This window comes from Daphnia magna, linkage group LG4 (assembly GCF_020631705.1).
Source record: "Daphnia magna isolate NIES linkage group LG4, ASM2063170v1.1, whole genome shotgun sequence".
Taxonomy (NCBI): domain Eukaryota; kingdom Metazoa; phylum Arthropoda; class Branchiopoda; order Diplostraca; family Daphniidae; genus Daphnia; species Daphnia magna.
The window spans coordinates 2,334,680-2,352,398 of record NC_059185.1 but is presented as its reverse complement, the minus strand read 5'-3'; the positions used below and the strand labels follow the sequence as shown (position 1 = coordinate 2,352,398).

Here is a 17,719-nt window from a genome sequence, read left to right as displayed (position 1 = left end):
TCAATATTATCAAAAGTGAACAAATAAAATTGTGAAGTGGCTGGATGTTAACGATTCTGTATTTGACGAATCGATTAAAGTTTTCCATATTCAATTGAAATATTTGTAACAAATATGTTATTTTAAAATAAGATACAAGCAAGCCAACCCAGTTAGATTGATTGAAATTTCAACAAAGATAGCGAGTTTCAGATCCCAATTATACCGAATAAAAAAATCAGAACTCCCCCGTACAAGCGACGTAGTTTTCTTACGGGCCGCAAAGAATCAGCGGCGAATCAACAACATTTTGCAATTCACGAGCAGTGTGGGTAAACTAATGAAACCATGTTTATAGCTCTTGATAATCAAGGCAAAAACCAGTATTTAAGTCATCGTTTCTGGCGACGGCCGGAACTGCTGGCGGATTAGCTGTCATAATTGCTGCTTCAGTCCCGTCTGTTTGGTATTTTATCACGAATGGCCTCATCGGAGCTTTGATAGACATTTTTAAATATTGATCAAATAAAATAGTTCAGTTATATAAATTTGAACGTTTGTATTTATGCAACTTACTGCAGACTTGGACGCTGGTGGTCAATCCGGGCAATCGGACAGTGCCCACTGCTGGATTTAGGTGATTTCCACAGTAACGGTCAGCCGTGATTCCGTTAACACCTCGACCACCGTCAATAATAATGAAATCATACAAGCAGGTCGCGACAAGTGTATCGCCAGCAGCGTTGCTGACTGCCGTACCCACATTAGAATTTAAAGCGGCAGCTCTAGCTGGGATTGGCAAATCTGAAATAGCGTCAAAGCCGGTTCTTGCAGGTCTCACTGAGGCTGGGGTGGTTATCGAGAAGGGGTCGCCACCATTAGTGACCGAACAGACAGACAAGCAAATCTGTGCTGCTCTCTGTTCCATAAGCGTCACGGGGTGAGGCAAAAATGCTAAATAAATTTCATATTTTCGCTAATTAAAAAATAGTGATCTCACTTGCGATGATACGAGTTCAGTTCGGAAGCAAATATTATAATTTTGATTGTTCAATTGGCGGGTAGTGCCGGTAGGTGTGTCCTGCCAATTGAAGGACTTTACTCTTCCGGTAGCCGCGGTGAAATATTGCAAGCAATTACCGGGTGCTGAAATAATCAAGAGCAATCAGAAACTTATTTTAGAGCTTCCTGATTAAATCGGGTTTTTAACGTTTAATTAAAGCAATGGCAGTTACCCAGATAGGAAGCGCCACACGGAAGCATAGCAATTTTGATGTTCCACGAACGGATGCTTGACGCAGTTAAAAAGTTGAACATGAGTTGGATAGTGCTGGAAGTCAGGTCGGAAGAAGGAACGTCCAAATACACTGAAAGAACAGCAAATAATTAAAAGTTTAAATGCATAAATATGGCGGATTTATTCATCTCACTATGTTGTCCGCTGTTATCGCCACATATAACGGGCACTACAGTTGTTGCGCCACCGACTCGAAAAGTATCCGAACAAGTTCCAGCCGTAGGCTGCGTCGTGGTGAACGATATAAAATCCAACCTGGTTAAGCATACGAAACAATTCTATCAATAATACATCGCAGTAAATGATGATTAGCATACCGAATTTGGCAAATAGGTCTCTTTTGTTCAATAAATTTGGTGTCCACCTTCACAGTCAACACGCACGTAGAAGGCGTGCTAATCGTCGACGGAGATTGCCAATAAGTGTTGTTCAGTGTGACAGTTGCACCACAACTTGACATTACATCTTTTTCATTAGAAAAATAAAAGAGGAAATGCTAGGTTTTCACCCAATTGAGTCGAATAGAATGTTAGCAACTTACTAATGCAGCAGACTTTTCCCAGAATGCACGATCCACTAGGCCTTCCGCCGAACAGCGAACAGGCGGAACCCGGAACACAAATACCGCTGTGACCACTGGATCCTGTGCATGCATCAAAATTGTCCAGTGGATTATCAAAATTAGGATTGTAAGAAACGGGAATCCTGTTAGCCAAATTAGAAAACGGTCTCCACGTATTTGCCGGCGTGAATCGATTGTTGAAGACGCCAGTGTTGATGAAATTAGATGCAAAATCACGAAGGGCTAAGCGACCTTCCACCCTGTTTTCAACACCATTTTCTATCGTATTTAAATTAAATAAAGTTATGTAATTTTTTAAAATATTCAATTAAACCAAAAACAAACAGGATCTACTCACTGCCAGTTAGGTAACTTCTTGGTGGTACGATCAATTCCGGACTCTTGACGGAAGTTCGTCCTTTTGAGTACAGATCGGCATACCCTAAAAAACGGAACGAATAAATGGTAATTGTTCTTTTGAATTTGATTGTTCATCAACTCACCTGGCAAACGACTTCTCGGTTGATAACTCAAAGAACTCCACGGATTAGGACTGTAGTCGTATGCAAGGACAGAATCATCTAATTGCTGATGTCTGAAGAGTGCCAGTTGCTCTTCCTCGCCAATGTCATCGCAAGCGCGGCCGGATCCCAATACCAAAACGATTGAGAATAATACGTTTAATTTTAACATATCTTTGTTTTACTTAATACTGTTATAACAAAAGAAAATTATGTAGTTTTGCCAGGTACCACGGAACACGTCTGAAAAATAGTTAGGTTGCACCGTCTTATATACTCAAGTAGTCCGGATTAAACCCAACTTTATCCGCACCACCATCGGGCATCTTGTTCTAATGATGACGTCTCATTCCGTCCTTGTAATCAAGTCTAAGCATAGCCCTATAAGAAAAAAAAAAAAAAGAGTTTAAGCAATTATGCACAATATGTACGTTCCAGCCTTGGCAAGGCAGAAGAAGGAACTCACCTTTACGTTTATAAACAAAGATATTAAGGCAAAGTGCTGCAGAGGCGTTGACCAGTGAAAAGTTGGCATTTTTCGGTGTCGGTTTTAGCGTTTGACCATCACTTGGCATTGAAAATAGAACGTTTATCAAATTCTTAAGGTCCGTCCGTATTTCGGTGTAGAAAAGTAAGCAAAACAAAGGACACGCGTTATTTTGATTGTTGTTTTTTCTTCCTTGGCTATTCAGGTATTAAATGGCTATTAATTCGAGCAGTAAATTTGCTGTGGGCGAAATCTAAAAATTAAGGAATGAAGGGACAGCGATTCATCCCGTTCTTTATGTAGCGCTCTCGGGTGAATGTAGTATTTCAACCAACAGTGTTCAAGGAATCCCTTCTATTCCGACACCGGTTCACCATCTGAAAAAGGACTAAATGATGAAAAGATCAAAGAACTCTGTTGGCAAAACAAACGCAATGTTTCAGATTGTCAAGGTTCTACGCCTCATTATACCGTTTGCTATCGTGAAGAGGTCACTTACCTTCCTTGGCACTATTAAAAACAAAAAGGCATCGGGAATAACAAAATGTTCAGTCAGCAGGTTTGTAGCACCCAAGAAAAACCAGCAAGGAACATGAGGAAAAAATATGCTTGGAATTAGAAATCTTCTTCAATACGAGAGTTACCAGTATATACCTGATGTTTGTGTAGCTGGGTATCAATCCAATTCCGGTTAGTGTCTTCTTATTGTGTCAAAGGTATAGTCAACAGCTTGTCAAACTTGAAGCACCCATTTTATGATCAAGAGTATTTCACATGTTTCACAGCTTTGGCCGGTAATTTCTCGCGATCAAAACTATTCTTAATTTTCTTATATTTTTAAGAAATCCAAATTTCTGTTCATCCCAGGCAAAAGCAAATAGTGCAATCAGTTGCTTCTAAAAAACTAAAAATTTCTTTTGGCCGAAGGAAGAATTACCAGCAAACTATGATTATATTCAATCCACTCCAACCACTTTTACTCAACATAACCAACCTTTACATGAAGGCTAACCGATTTCCCGCCAAACTGAAATGCATTAGCCTAATATTAGAAAATCCTTAGTTTAAATAAACCCCTCACCATGAAATAATTAGTACCAACGGAACTTATTTGGGATTCTGCTTAGCAAAATAAGATATTCACAGATCGTGTTGCTTTCCTCATTTTTCTTCGTAGTTAAGACAGAAACCAGTATTGGCTGTATCGGCCGGCACCGGAAGGACGTTTGTCCGAGCAGCCACAGCCGCTTCGGTACCATCCGTATGGTATGTAATGCGGAATGGTCTAACTGGAGCTATCACAAATATTGGAAAATATACAGTACTTTCCATCGAATTAAACCAACTAACGTCAACTTACTGCAGATTTGAGTACTAATCGCTACCGGAATGAGGGCCGGATTGATTGCATTTCCGCAATAGCGATCGGCCCCCACATCATTTGCATCTCGAGCTCCACCGATGAGGAGGAAATCGTACAGGCAGGTGGCAGTATTAACTGCATTGATGAATGCACTTGTGCCAATACCGGAGAGCGTTGCCGCATTAGCATTGGCGGCAACGGAAGTAGCCTGCGCGGATGCGAGAACGGCCTGGTCATTTCTAACAGCAATATTTGCATCATTAACAGCTTGGACTTGGGCTGCCGTAGCGCCAGCTCCAGCGGTTAAAAAAGCCGCTTGGGCGACGGCCTGAATGGCTAGTGAAGCTGTGAGAGTATTCTGGGCAGCTACGACCGCAGCCGCCGCAACGGCAGCGGGAGTAGTGGTGGGCGTCGTGATGGAAAACGCGTCGCCATTCCTGACTGGACAAACCGACAGGCACATCTGCGTCGCTTTCTGTATGCAATAAAAATTTAATATGAGTGTAAGCAGAGACTGGGAAATATTCATAAAACGCACCAATCCGGAAATCAGTTCAGTCCTGAAGCAAATATTGTAATCTTGGTTGTTCAATTGGCGTGTCGTTGTGCTTGTAACATCCAACCAGTTGAAAGAGCGTACTTTCCCATTAACGGCCGTGAAATATTGCAAGCAATCCACTGGAGCTGTGAAAGTACCGTGTAAAAACAATGACCGGGCTCTGTTTTACGATACGTTAAAGTTAACCCACCGAGGTAAGAAGCACCACAAGGTAGCATTGCGATTTTGATGTTCCACGAACGACTGGCTGTCTCGGCTGCAAAAGTAAACATGAACTGAACGTTGCTGGGGGTAATGGCCGACGATGGGACGTCAAGGTACACTAAGAGACAAAACGTTACAATTTATGATCGTTTAAAACTTAATTTCCTGATTTCGCATACTGTGCTGTCCGCTATTGTCACCACAGATGGTGGGCGCCACTGTAGTTGCCTCGCCAATCTTAAATGTATCTACGCAATTTCCGGCTGTTGGCTGGGCAATTGTGAAAGAGATGAAATCCAAACTAAAAATCGAAGAAAAATGAAAAGAAAATATCGCCCAATCAGACCTTTGTTCGCTATCGAAAATTGTAACAAGATAACCTACCGAATTTGGCAAATTGGTTTCTTTGATTGTTCCGCGAGTTTCGTGTCCGTCCTCACCGTCAACGAGCAGGAAGATGGAGCATCAATTGGCGTAGACGGATTCTGCCAGTAGGTGTTGTTTAAAGTGACAACACCTCCGCATTTGTTGATCGTATCTGTTCAACCAGACAAAAAGCACATCATAACATTTTTCACGTTGCATAACCGACACAGCCGTGACTCACTGATGCAGCAGACTTTTCCAAAACTACAGGAACCAGTCGGCCGTCCACCGAAAACAGAACAAACTGAGCCTGGTGCACATATTCCAGCGTCACCGTTGGGTGAAACGCAAGTCTCGAACATATCAAACATGTTGTCAAAATTGGGATTAAAAGAAACTGGAATGCGATTGGCGAGTGTGGCAAACGGTCTCCAAGTATTGGCCGGTGTAAATCGATTGTTGAAGAAGCCGGCATTTATCAAGTTAGCACCCAGACCACCGAGAGCCAAACGCCCTTTTGACTGCACACCATTTTCAGCGGAATGTAACGTCTTAACGACGTGTTGCTGCTTGTTACGTGTCCTCCCTTCGTACAGATTCGAATAGCCTGTAAACACAGCAATTACAGGTACATGAGATCTAACACTGGATAATAATCTAACCTTTCATTAACCATCTTATTGCTTTTTTTTACCATCATCTGGTGAACCAGCACTCGCTGGTTGGTTGTCTAGGGCGTTCCACGTATCAGGAGTATAGCCGTAGGCTCGGGCGTAAGAAACTTCCGGATCCTGCATCGTAAGGAGTTGTTCCTCGTTATCACCATCACAAGCCCGGCTGATTTGCGCCAACAAAACAGCAGCGAGCATCAAAGAAAAACTGGACAACATTTCAGTACGAATAAAAGATGTTGTAACCGATGCTGGTCGAAGACGTCTAAGAACTTCTGAAACATTTCCCGTAGCGTTCCGTCTTATATAGTACTCTGGATCAGCTGTTAAGTTTTTTATTAAATTTGGGTAGCAGCAGGACAACTTTGCGTACGTGGAATTTGCAACGTAGACAAACTGGGTAGCAACCTTTGCATTCGGTTGATGTCTGGGGACCCATCCGAATATAAAAGAGCCAATAAATTCAATGCCCGGCTGAATTGGCTGAAAATCCACGCGTATGTTTTTCCACTACGGCGGCCAAAGAACACAATGACGGCAGACAGTCATTCCGTATCAGGACTTTAGCGTATCGTCTGGGAAGACTTTGCTAGCAAAGGGTAGCTATATAATCTTGATAAAGAAAGAAAAAGAAAAAGAACATGTAGACAAACGTACGACTTGCATATTTAACCGGCAAAATGCAGTAGCCGGCACGTTCGTCTCGGTGACATTAAACGATTTGCTATCGTACGATCCGCTTGCCCTACTTTGCATAATGAAAGTGGCATTCGGGCGAGACGATCTTCGCCCTAGCGGAAAGCGTTTGATATCATGTACAGCAAGCTTTTCTAATAGGATAAAGTCTCGGCTTCTATGTCGATGTGACCATGGTGTGAGGGCACCTTTCGTCGCCAAAACACAGGCAGAATGAAGGTGATCACTAGCAGTCCCAATAAACAGATGACTTGCCTGCAATAGACAATAGGCCATTGGTTAAAGAAAAAGGGGAAATGAAATTCTTATACCATTATTAAAACTAAATGGCCTTGTTTTAAAAATACATGTGCTTTCAACAACTGATGGTGTTGACCAGGCCTTTACCATTGAAACCACCTGACTCATTCCATACCAGTAGAGGAATAATGTTAAAAGAAAAACAAATCAACATGAAACTTTAATTTTACAACTCAATTAACTTTATAATGGCCAATACATTTGGGAGTTTCAAGTTTTAAAGCCAAACATCAGGTGAATACTTCTAGTAGTCAAGGTCTGACGGGACATCAAGACGAACACAAAGGAAATATTCATGAAGATTTGCATATGATTTAACTATGGCAACGAGCCAATTTTTCTGTGAACAAGTTTTATGTACTTACAAATTCTGGCACGATGCTGTTGTCGCAGATATCTACGAACACTGGTGGCTGTGCAGTTGTTCTTCGTTCAGTGTAACTCGTTACCTGTAACACCATGGCCTTTACTTCCATTCTAACTTGTACGAAACTGGGATCAGTTGACATTACGTGTAAATCATTCTCTTTCCAACAATCAAGTGCAAAAACGATGTAGACAAATGACACTGTTCGTCGCCATTTTCTCAAGCAAAATCAAGCTTCCACAGAAAATAAAGGAAATTGAAATGGTTAACTGCTTCAGTTACCTCTTTGTCAGCTCTTGAAGTTGGCATACATTCGGTGTCGGGAAACACTGAAGAATACACAATCAGTTCCTTTTCAGGAGGAAAGATTTCGTTTGACATCAGGTCAACGCACATTCTTTTTCACTGATTCTCTAATGCCTTTAGCGGCCATAACGTAAACTAAAATTCTCGCCCTACCTTAACTTATTTAAAGCTGACGTGGCTATTGCTTCAGGTGATTTGAACTAATGAGGGTTTAGGTAATGTAGCCTTCAATTTTCTTGTGCTGTTTGCTTTTTGTGTGAGTATTTGACAAAGTGAATATTTGATAAACAAAAGGGGAAAGGAAGTTTACTTTTGGTTGACGATTGTTTACTGAACATGGCAGTGTTTCTGTTGGTCGTAACGGCCATCAGACAAAAGGCAAATGAAGGAGGTTATTTCTTATTTTAAAGTTTGAAATTCAAAGCGGATTTTGTCTATGCAAGAGCTTAAAACTTGGTGTTTCAGTTGCTAAGATTTGATTGACGAAAATCGATAACGTGCTCTATCACTCTGTTCTCCTTGATACCTTCACACACAGCTAATCATACAAAAACAGGTTAAAGAAGTCTGTTTAGACAGTTCGATCTCGGCCAAACCTTTATTGGAGATTCGGTTGGCTAGGGAAAAAAATCTACAATTGCACAATACCCCCGCCGTCAAAACACATTATTTTCTTATGATAAACTGCCTATTTGACAAAGTGCTATTTCAAGACTTCCTCATGCATTCGATTTCATTTAACTTGTGAAGTCAGCTTAGCCAGAGAAGGTTGTAAAATACAGCTGCACAGAATCCACCAATTTATTTTAAACGATTGGAAAATGTTTCCAGTGTACGACGTTTCAAATTTCCGCGTCATTTTGCTATTGGTTGTCGTATGCTGGATGGCGGCCATTGCTGCCGTTCCATTGGAGGAAGAGTTCAGCGAGCTACGAGAAAATTACGCAAGTTCCTTTCTCCAATTTACCCTTCTTAATTTTACTTCTCATTATGCTTCTGTAATACCTAAATTGATCTGTGCTTTAATATACCCGTTTTTTTTTAGATTCAATTAAATAGAATTGTGGAGAAACTGGAGAAGAACAACGCTCTATTTTTAGCCAAAAATACTGAGCTGGAAGAAAAAGTAATGCAACTGGAAGACCAACAACAAGGCCATGTAAGTATGCAGGAATCATGTTTAATTTGTTTTATTCATTCTTTCTCTTACCAGAAAAACACAAAACAAGATTTATCATCAAAAGTCAACGTTTTGGAGTCCAGAATCCAACAGCTGGAATCAGTTTTGGTCAGCATGTTTCCTCGAGAGAAAGAAACAGCCTCAACACATCAAACACCAGTTCAAAATAGTCTCAAAAGTCGACCTAAATCGGTCGGAATGGCAAGAACGTGCGCAGAACTTCGTGCAGCCGATCCGTCGGCTTCTTCTGGATTGCACATGATCGACCCTGATGGCCAAGGTGTTGGTGATGATCCGATCAGCGTTTATTGCGATATGACCACAGGTAACAATGACAAGTTGTTTCCCGTTTTCTTTCAAAATAAGACACTTTCTTTATACTGTCTTTGCAGGTACGACAGCAATTCCTCACGACAGCGATTCGCCGCTGGATGTGGGCCATTGCGCCGAACCAGGATGCTATTCGAGAGCAATTAACTACTATGCAAGCAGCAGGCAAATGAAAGCTTTGGTTGATTTGTCCAGTGAATGCCATCAGGCGATTAGGGTATCTTAAGCTGTTATCCAGACATCATCTAAATTATTTAGATGCAAACACGGATGTATTTGGTGATTAGTATGGCTGCTATTATGCACCTTTCGAGTTCAATGCTGCCCCGTACGCCTGGTGGAACGACAGTAATGGAAACGCAAAGTATTTTTGTTCTGGTAGCAATACGGACGCTCATACCTGCCAATGCGGAATCGATGGAAATTGCGTCGATGCTACCGTCAAATGCAACTGTAATGCAACCGTTCCGCTACAATTAGTTGATAGCGGTATGTTGACTACTTTTCTTTGATGAATATTTTTAAAAATTTTTCGATTTTAATGCACTTACTTAAGGCATCATCAACGACAAGGACGTTCTGTCCATTACTCGCCTAAATTTTGGAAGAACACAATTAGAAACGTCTTCCGGCGTCCACACGCTTGGCCGTTTCGAATGCACTGGACAAGTGGCGATCACTGGAATGCCGACATCGTGCGAAGATCTTTGGCTAATCGGCCACACCTTGAATTGACTGTACAACGTAAAGGGATCTTCAATGGTGGAATCAGTCTATTGCGACTTTTCCAAACTCCCTGATGATACTGGTAAAGGATATAGTTTAAAAGATGTATTAAAACATTACCTTAAGCACAGATTTATTTGTATTTGAATGGGAACAGGTTTCCAGCGTTGGATAGGCTACGCCGATGTAAAATCAGCGCCTATCTATTTCTGCCTTACCAGAGATACTATATTTTCATCATTAAATACCCCCATCCCTTTTGAATGAGCACGACTCAATGAAGGAAATGCCTTGGATCTAACAACAGGGATATTCACGTCACCTCGGACGGGAAATAATTCTTTTTCATTCACGGGACACATAGCTTATCCAGCGTCGTTGACTCCCACCTATTTTCAAATGGGCCTTTATTTTAACGGACACTTTGTAGCAGTTGGTCGGGCCGACATGGCGAATGTTCCAGATCAATATATGCTTGTTCAGCCGATGAGCTTCCAAGTAACGTTTCACATGAAAGCAGGCGACCAGGTGTGGCTGATGATTGAAGCAATTTCACCGGGAGCATACCTAAAAGACGATTCTCATCACTACACGCATTTCACTGGATGGTTGCTGGAAGAAGAAATTTTCACTGTGAATCGATCCGTGGAATAAAACGTTAGAAATAAATTGTCTAGAACAAAGACGTGGCCAAAGTTTGGTGAATCAGCCACTATCGTGATAAAAGCAAATTGGTTTGTAGTATAGACAAAGCTGAATAAAAAATAAATTTAAGGGAAAAACAATTGTTACCTGTGCTGCTGGGAAAATTGGATCAGATTCTTTTCGGGCATTGTGGTATCTATCACATCCTGGCGATAGATGTTCTAGGAAGCAATGATGGCAGATTAAGTAGGGCCAGGCCTACCCTAGTGACTCAAACAGCTAAAGACGAACGAATGATATGGTCAAAACGTAGACGATGTCAAAAGAGGCCAGTTCAACCTAGATTTGGTAATTAATAAAACTTAGGTGGTCTGTTTAAGTTTGCGGCAGCGCTGAAGATACCCTGGATGCATATCCATTCTACTTTATTTGGTAAACAGAACCCGAGTTCAATTACACTAACAACCATCACCGTCAAGTACAACATATGAAAAGAAATATCATTTAAATTTGGTTCGATTCGACGCTTCTTCTACTAAAGGCCTGTTTTTAGGCCGAGCAGACAACGTAGCCTGGTGGCAAACAGACGGCGCAAGCACCCGCCGGACATGCTCCTCCTGCAGCTGGAACTGGAACAAGGTTGACTGTCTGTGTCAAAATTGTGGAAACAAATGCGTAGGAGGTCACCACAGAAGCCGCCCCCATGGCACTGCTGCCACCGAATAATCCATTGCCCAACAAACCATTACTAAGTATACCGTTACTTAGGAAAAATCGCCTATCTCTCATATTCGCCTGGTCTGCATTCGATCCTTCCTCATGGGTAATATCGTCCTTAGTCGGAAGAAGGATGTTACCAATTAACTGGTCAGTAGACAGTTGTCGGTTTTCTCGTACCAAATGTGTTGGTGTCAATCTACAAATGATATTAGTTAGCTAAATTGTATCGCGGAAAAGACGAATTAGAACTATGTACTTCAGCGTTGCAGTAGGTGCGATGGGAAACTGAATGTGCTCAAAAGCAACGTCACCGATTTCACGCCTCTTGCGGCCAGTGCACAGAGTCGTGGATCCAACAGAAAACTGGTTGACTGGAACGCAGGTTACAATAGAAGCGATTGTGGTAACCATCGACATGATGGTGGGCACAGCCGAAGCAGAACCCGATCCAGCAAATGGATTTAAACCGAAGAAAAATCGGGGGTTCACCTGCTCTTGCGCAAGTGAACCTCTGATTCTCGATTGATGTTGGATGCCATCAAAATTGTCATGGCTCCCCATTTTTTCCGCGTTGAACTCATCATTCTAAAAACATAAAAAAAAGTAAGTGTAAAGTGAGTTAGATGACGAACGATCAAAACCAACAGAAAAAGATTTTTGAACATTTCAAGCGAGGAACAATAAGAGTTGCAAGTTTATTGTTATACGTATCGGGCACTCACCAAGTAGGGGACGTCATTGTAGCGATAGGCTTGATAGTTGTTAACTGCTGATTGTGGTGAAGAATAATATGGAGAAAGCCAAAGCATAGCCCTTGGTCTCTGGAATTGCTGATGAGTGATGACCACACAAGCACATAGGAAAACTAGTGTGAATTTCATCTGTCGGATTAAAAATGGAAACGTTACTAACAGCGACTCACAATTAACTGCATATTCTAATATGCGTTAAAGATAAGAAAATTTAAGAATCTAAATAAATCTGATTATACTTTAAACGATTTGTGAACACTCAGCTAAGTTGGCTGTTCTCTGAAAACGCTGGTGACTCCAATGAACGTAGACGTTCCGTGTTTTATACCAAGCGCCAGACCTGGCCTAGCGTTTAAACAGCAAAGAGTTGTGTCCTCTTCGATGTTTGTCAGTTATCACCCTTTTGTAATGTAGGAACGATGCAAAGATTGGCTGTTCGTGAAACGTAAAATTCAACAAAGCTTCATAGCGTCGCATCACTGTTCAGCTCCAGCAATTTCCGATAGGACAGGTATTATTTGCTTAAAGTGAGTCTTGTATAACGTTAACTAACGTGCAAACATGTTCCATGAAATGTCTGGTCAATGACTCCACAATTTCGTCCGGGTCTTACTCGTTTTTGCCGCGTAGTTTCATGTCACTTGTGTTTTCGTATAACTTGAATGGGTTTCCTTTGGTGACTATAATATTGTTTCAAGTTAATCCTGAATTAATTTTAAAATGAACCAACATACGGTGATATAAGGGGACAAATAAAAAATGTAGCTAACCTTAAGAATTATTATGTTGGGCAGTTCAAAATCCTGATGGTAAACAAGCCACACAAGTGATCTGGTTAGCTTCCAGATCAGCACCTGTTGCAGGCAGCGTGATTAGTATGCGTGATTAGTTTTGGAACAAACACATAGGACGTATAGATGATCATCCTGTTGTGCCTAGCCTTGATAAGGGGTTGGCGAACTGGTTGATAATTGACATCTTCCTCAAGAAAAAAGGAAAATTAGAGAATGACCCTGAAAATAGCAACAAATTCTCACCACTGTGACATTTTTAACACAATATGACGAAAAATGAAGGTGTGGTCAAGCTAAATTCAATTACGATGGTCAACATCTAGCCGTTTGACACTGTAACACTAGGAAGAGTCAATAGACACTTCATACTCTACCCGGCGGTTACATCCATCCGTCTTCTATTCAAACACCATATTTGTGTTAATTTGTGACAAGAAGAATTTCAAGGTCTCCTGAATGGTCATCGATTAACACGAAAGTATGAATCTCAGGCCTAAAATTGACATTAGATAAACACAGGTAATACATCGTTCTTTGCCCCCGTACTGTTTGTTCAACCATCGTTTGTCCTTTTGTCACCTGGATTTCCGATTGGCTAGAGCCCAAGCACTTACCTTTAAACGTGACTGGTAAAAATGCAATGAGTTTAAGACACTATAGATGTGTGTGCCAATGACCAGTCTAAGTCCACCAGTCGCTGTAGGTTGTAGTGTTATTGACGCTATCTGCAATATGGAGACTTTGGGGTAAAATGAGACTTTCTTGTGTCAGAATCAGAAGAAAATCAGTACACACGTCCTGCTGTCAGTCTCTTTTATTAGCCTAAAACTTCGTTCAATCTTCAAATCTAGTCTGGAAAAAAAAAGACGATCGTTTAGGTTGTGACGTGTCCTTGCACAAGTTTTAATTCATCAATTCATTGGCATACGTTTTATATGCAACACGTATTCGTTACCAAAATAAAGTAAACTAAATCTTAGTGAGGTGGGCTTTGACATTAAAACAAACAAAAAAGGTTGAACGATCGACGAGTATGTCTTTTATGACTAGAAAACATTGTTAACTCTAAACTGTTACCTGTAAACTGCAGACAATGGATAACGGTTCCATGCTAGTCTCGCGATGTCCATAAACGTCCCGTCGATTACGACGACCAAAAGCTGACTGAATAACTGTCTCTCCTTACATGACCAGCAAATTTGATTCCGAACTCACCCCCACATTTCAGATACATTTTCTTTACCCTCCCCAAAGATAAAAAGATCATGGCTGACATTTTTCGCACTCTACCCTTTTCCAACATTTTCTTTTTTACATACATCAACTCTTTGTCATCCATCCTTCAATTCCTTCTCAGCCGGAAGTCTAGCCAGTTTATAATAATAGCAATCTGGCATTTCTTTGTATTAACACGATATTATTACGGTTGCTGTAAAAATTTCCGTTCGTGAATGTAAAACACTTTGTTTGTTCGTAGATGGCAACGAAATAAAATGAAAAGAAAATCCAATAAACTTCTTAATATACTTCGAGAATAACGGCCATTGGCTATTACAGGTAGATTATAAGCCAATTTAATCAAATGCGATAATCTGGCACACTTTTGCGCTGAAAGTGAAAACGTTGATGAAGCCACAGCGACCCATGTGATTCGACGGGCTAATGTAAGGTGGAGTTCCAGCACCGTTTCCAGTACAGGCCGATTGTACAACATCAGTCTCCCATCCGCTACCTGTCAATTAAAGTATTCATCAGATCTCCATAGTACCGTCCAAGCTTCCATCAATTCCACACAAGTTTCTTCTTCATCTTACCGGAATTGGTGAGGAAGGCCTTGACTTCAAACCAGCCCTGTTCCGTCTGCGAGCAGTCCATATCCATCTCCACCATCCAGTAGTGATCTCCCCATCTAAAAATGATTGGTTATATCACGTTAACAATAATTTTTAATTGCTCTAGTGCTAAAATGTAAAAATTAAAGATGATTACGCATTCAATTCCTGATATCCGGCTTCACTTGGTTTATTCGAAGTCCAAGCCAACGGAGTTCCAGATGCTGGTTGACCCGTGTAAGAACCTTGGCCCACCTGTGTACCGTACCAGTCCAACCTAGTGTCACCTACTGCCCATGCATCGTACTTGGCGTAATGAGCAGTTGTGCCCAGAGATGCAATCTGTAAATTTCACATTTGAAAATATGTTTCTGTATGAATAATTAATAAATTGTCTGATTAGAGTTTTACTTGAATCGGAATAGCGCAAGGTGAAGCGGATGCATCTTCGACGCATCCCGGTCTCACAGTGTGATCGATTCCACCTCGGATGAACATATCCTGACCGGGATTGGTTTGCTTCTGAATGAAAATTACGGTCCGGTTGCCATTTGGAGGACGAGCTAAATTTCCAGTGAAAAATGCCAATCGGTTCCAGAAAAGGATGCAAATAATTAAGAGATGATTCAATACCTGTAGTGGTGGTTGTGATGGAACAACCAGGTCCAACGCATGGCACTGTTGGAACGTATACAGTAGTTTTCGGTGTTGTAGGTGTAGTGGGACGGGCAGTTCCAGCAGTGGCTGTCGGAACAGGACCAGTTTCGCAGCCGACGCAAGCAGCAAAAATGGGCTCCTCGTAATTATTGATTTGAACGAGCGCTTTGCCATCGGAACCAACCGTAATGCTGGTGGCACAATCATCAATGATATTGCAATACGTTCCAGCCGGTAAACCTGTTGATCACATCAATCAAATTAAGAGAAATGTTCAACAAAATGTTTCGAATTATTTGTTACCTGTGACTAAGGTCTCGGTCATGCTTCCTCCTTTGGCCATAGCAAAGAATCCCTTATTGCCTCGTGAAAATGACACTGCTCCGCCATTGTTCCAGTAGTTTTCCATGGCTGTACCTGCGACAGCGTTACGGAAGCGCACCATCTTTGCAATCGGATTCCAGCGATGTTCGCAGACCCATCCACCGTCACAGCTGCCATCCGGTTTAATGATAACATCCACAGCGCTACAACCCAAATAATTAAGAGCCCATTTCCATAAATGCAAAAATAATCTTCTAAACTAAATCCGAACCTGTAGTCTTCGTTGTGGGGTGGGCCAACATCGCTGTTGTCAAAATAATAGCTGCTCATCACTTGGGTGAAGCCATAAGGATGGGCCAGCATGTAGGACACGGCTTGTTTGTATTCACGAGGCGTCTTGTGCGTGATTACGTCACCAGCCCCACCATGTCCGCGCTGGTTGTCGTGATTGTCGACAAACACGAACGCACGGTCATCTCGAGCCATGCCCCATCCGTAATCGATGAGGCCGCCTAACTGACCGTAATCATTGATTCCCCAAGCGAGTTTCATGCAATAACGGAACTCGGTCACCAGACCTGTTATATGAAATAATGTTAATTAACTTTTGATTGACAATAATAAATGATTCCTTACCGACGTCGTAGTATTCATCGACTCTAACAGCTCCGTCATTTCGATCAATCACTTCGCTGTAGACGAAAAATTTCGAGTTGGGTGGAAATCCGTGCTCGGTTGGCAGAGTGTTAACGCGGGATGTAATTGCAGCAATGTCCTGCGAGAATGCAAGTTTTTATATTGAATTGATCAAAAAATTGTCTCTTGTATAATTGCAGTTAACTAACCAAGGGCCACATGTGCTTGGCAGCGTCGATACGAATGCCAGCCACCCCAATTGCTACTAAACTATTCAAATAACCCGCCACGGATTCACGGACGTAATCCAATGCGCCGTAGAGATCCGTCAGCCCGACGAGATAACAATTGCGCACATTGTTCGGATCTCCGTAATTATTGACATTGCCATCGTAAGACGGGCACATATCTTTGGGGGTAAAGTGCTCGGCCGAGTAAGGTACCCTAAATTGTACGCATCGTATTACAAATAATCGCAAATTGTGAAATGATTGACTGACCCTGGGAAATCTAATGCGTCTCCATCGTAGGGCGAGCCAGCGTACGACACTCCCAGACGGCCAAGTCCACTCATGTGATTGATAACAGCATCGACATACGTCCTTCCAATGCAAACATGTTCACAATCAGCGTTACATAACAAGTTGGAATTGATTGATTTAATTGTACCTCACTCCGACAGCGTTGCATCTGCGGACCATCTCTGCAAACTCGTCCGGATTTCCGGAACGTGAATGCAAAATGTAACTGACGGGCTGGTAGCGTTGCCACCATGGCTGGGGTGGATTGTTATCCGGCAGGATGACGTGCTCCGTTGGAGGAGAGACCTAAACAAATTATCAAATTGAGATGATCTTCAATCCCAGTTTATTCAGCAAATACGTACCTGAAATCCTAGAAAATTGAATTGGTTTTTTTAAAACAAAAAACAGATCATTATTGATAATCAGAAATAACACGAACGTATTTCAACTTACCACAATAACCGGCCGGGCCGAGAAACCTCTCGCATTCGGCTGCAATGTCACTCCATTTCCATTCGAATAAATGAACAATCACCGTTTTTCCATTGCAATTTGGATCGTACTGACCCACGACCGATCCTACAATCAAACAACTGACAGCAAAGAACCAAATGGCCTTCATTTGTTTTACGTCTAAAAGGATTGCACGAAACAAATCGACCTCCTCTTGACAAAAACCTACGGCTGAATCAACTTGCTATCACAATCGGTAGCCCAGTTTTATGCACGTAGCTGAAATCTCTTGTTCAGGTAAACGAGTTTGGACGTTTGGAGACACACACTGATAAGAAACATGTAAAACAGTAAGGAACGGATTGGACATTGATAAAACAAACACAATCTCACACAAAACAATGGCGAACTTTGATCAATGCGCAACTGAAAATCGTTCAGCTGTCAACTTACTTATCATCATAACCA

General features: G+C 41.7%; 4 protein-coding genes and 1 pseudogene across 20 annotated transcripts; 1 reads left to right on the top strand and 4 right to left on the bottom strand.

Moving 5' to 3' along the window:
- Window positions 1-41: 41 nt before the first annotated feature.
- Window positions 42-2,934, bottom strand: LOC123466307. The gene is made up of 11 exons (XM_045171904.1): window positions 2,826-2,934; window positions 2,591-2,602; window positions 2,342-2,494; window positions 2,197-2,280; window positions 1,818-2,117; window positions 1,594-1,741; window positions 1,410-1,531; window positions 1,215-1,346; window positions 980-1,125; window positions 556-898; window positions 42-474 (listed from the first exon to the last, which is right to left on the bottom strand). The coding sequence occupies exons 1-11, from the start codon at window positions 2,932-2,934 to the stop codon at window positions 332-334; spliced, it is 1,692 nt and encodes a 563-aa protein (XP_045027839.1). The 3' UTR covers window positions 42-331.
- Window positions 2,935-3,012: 78 nt separating this feature from the next.
- LOC116920528 lies at window positions 3,013-7,804 on the bottom strand. Of its 17 annotated transcripts, none has more exons than XR_006644932.1 (13): window positions 7,655-7,791; window positions 7,371-7,482; window positions 6,033-6,960; window positions 5,580-5,945; window positions 5,357-5,510; window positions 5,152-5,273; window positions 4,959-5,090; window positions 4,748-4,893; window positions 4,207-4,684; window positions 3,784-4,141; window positions 3,501-3,700; window positions 3,346-3,356; window positions 3,013-3,234 (listed from the first exon to the last, which is right to left on the bottom strand). XR_006644932.1 is itself a non-coding variant. In XM_045171865.1 (10 exons), the coding sequence occupies exons 3-10, from the start codon at window positions 6,226-6,228 to the stop codon at window positions 4,008-4,010; spliced, it is 1,728 nt and encodes a 575-aa protein (XP_045027800.1). In that variant the 5' UTR covers window positions 6,229-6,960; window positions 7,371-7,482; window positions 7,655-7,791; the 3' UTR covers window positions 3,780-4,007. The 17 variants fall into 17 exon arrangements, 1 of the variants encoding a protein (XP_045027800.1); XR_006644933.1 differs by having other exon boundaries at window positions 3,013-3,223; XR_006644936.1 differs by having other exon boundaries at window positions 3,013-3,356; window positions 3,784-3,888; window positions 3,945-4,141.
- A 1,094-nt stretch (window positions 7,805-8,898) lies between these two features.
- On the top strand, window positions 8,899-10,619 carry LOC116920083 (annotated as a pseudogene).
- Window positions 10,620-10,967: 348 nt separating this feature from the next.
- Window positions 10,968-12,467, bottom strand: LOC116920549. The gene is made up of 4 exons (XM_032926697.2): window positions 12,271-12,467; window positions 12,002-12,160; window positions 11,536-11,864; window positions 10,968-11,475 (listed from the first exon to the last, which is right to left on the bottom strand). The coding sequence occupies exons 2-4, from the start codon at window positions 12,158-12,160 to the stop codon at window positions 11,109-11,111; spliced, it is 855 nt and encodes a 284-aa protein (XP_032782588.2). The 5' UTR covers window positions 12,271-12,467; the 3' UTR covers window positions 10,968-11,108.
- Window positions 12,468-14,330: 1,863 nt separating this feature from the next.
- Window positions 14,331-17,505, bottom strand: LOC116920524 (alpha-amylase A). Its single transcript, XM_032926645.2, has 13 exons — window positions 17,252-17,505; window positions 17,161-17,168; window positions 16,944-17,101; window positions 16,775-16,876; window positions 16,484-16,718; window positions 16,275-16,413; window positions 15,910-16,216; window positions 15,618-15,841; window positions 15,291-15,554; window positions 15,069-15,220; window positions 14,815-14,999; window positions 14,640-14,734; window positions 14,331-14,557 (listed from the first exon to the last, which is right to left on the bottom strand). Exons 1-13 carry the CDS (start codon window positions 17,418-17,420, stop codon window positions 14,400-14,402), a joined length of 2,196 nt encoding a protein of 731 aa, XP_032782536.2. The 5' UTR covers window positions 17,421-17,505; the 3' UTR covers window positions 14,331-14,399.
- Window positions 17,506-17,719: the final 214 nt, after the last annotated feature.

Excerpts from the sequence above, each read along its gene's own strand:
- LOC123466307 (XM_045171904.1), bottom strand. The coding sequence starts at position 2,934 with ATGCCAAGTGATGGTCAAACGCTAAAACCGACACCGAAAAATGCCAAC. Across the intron at positions 1,532-1,593 it reads AGACCTATTTGCCAAATTCG|GTTGGATTTTATATCGTTCA; the intron begins GTATGCTAATCA and ends ATGCTTAACCAG. Across the intron at positions 1,126-1,214 it reads GTGTGGCGCTTCCTATCTGG|CACCCGGTAATTGCTTGCAA; the intron begins GTAACTGCCATT and ends TGATTATTTCAG.
- LOC116920524 (XM_032926645.2), bottom strand. The coding sequence starts at position 17,420 with ATGAAGGCCATTTGGTTCTTTGCTGTCAGTTGTTTGATTGTAGGATCG. Across the intron at positions 16,877-16,943 it reads TGCAACGCTGTCGGAGTGAG|GACGTATGTCGATGCTGTTA; the intron begins GTACAATTAAAT and ends TTGCATTGGAAG. Across the intron at positions 15,000-15,068 it reads CTTGCGCTATTCCGATTCAA|ATTGCATCTCTGGGCACAAC; the intron begins GTAAAACTCTAA and ends TGAAATTTACAG.
- LOC116920528 (XM_045171865.1), bottom strand. The coding sequence starts at position 6,228 with ATGTTGTCCAGTTTTTCTTTGATGCTCGCTGCTGTTTTGTTGGCGCAA. Across the intron at positions 5,511-5,579 it reads TGGAAAAGTCTGCTGCATCA|ATACGATCAACAAATGCGGA; the intron begins GTGAGTCACGGC and ends CTGGTTGAACAG. Across the intron at positions 4,894-4,958 it reads TTGTGGTGCTTCTTACCTCG|CTCCAGTGGATTGCTTGCAA; the intron begins GTGGGTTAACTT and ends GTACTTTCACAG.
- LOC116920549 (XM_032926697.2), bottom strand. The coding sequence starts at position 12,160 with ATGAAATTCACACTAGTTTTCCTATGTGCTTGTGTGGTCATCACTCAT. Across the intron at positions 11,865-12,001 it reads ACAATGACGTCCCCTACTTG|AATGATGAGTTCAACGCGGA; the intron begins GTGAGTGCCCGA and ends TTATGTTTTTAG. Across the intron at positions 11,476-11,535 it reads GCACCTACTGCAACGCTGAA|ATTGACACCAACACATTTGG; the intron begins GTACATAGTTCT and ends TATCATTTGTAG.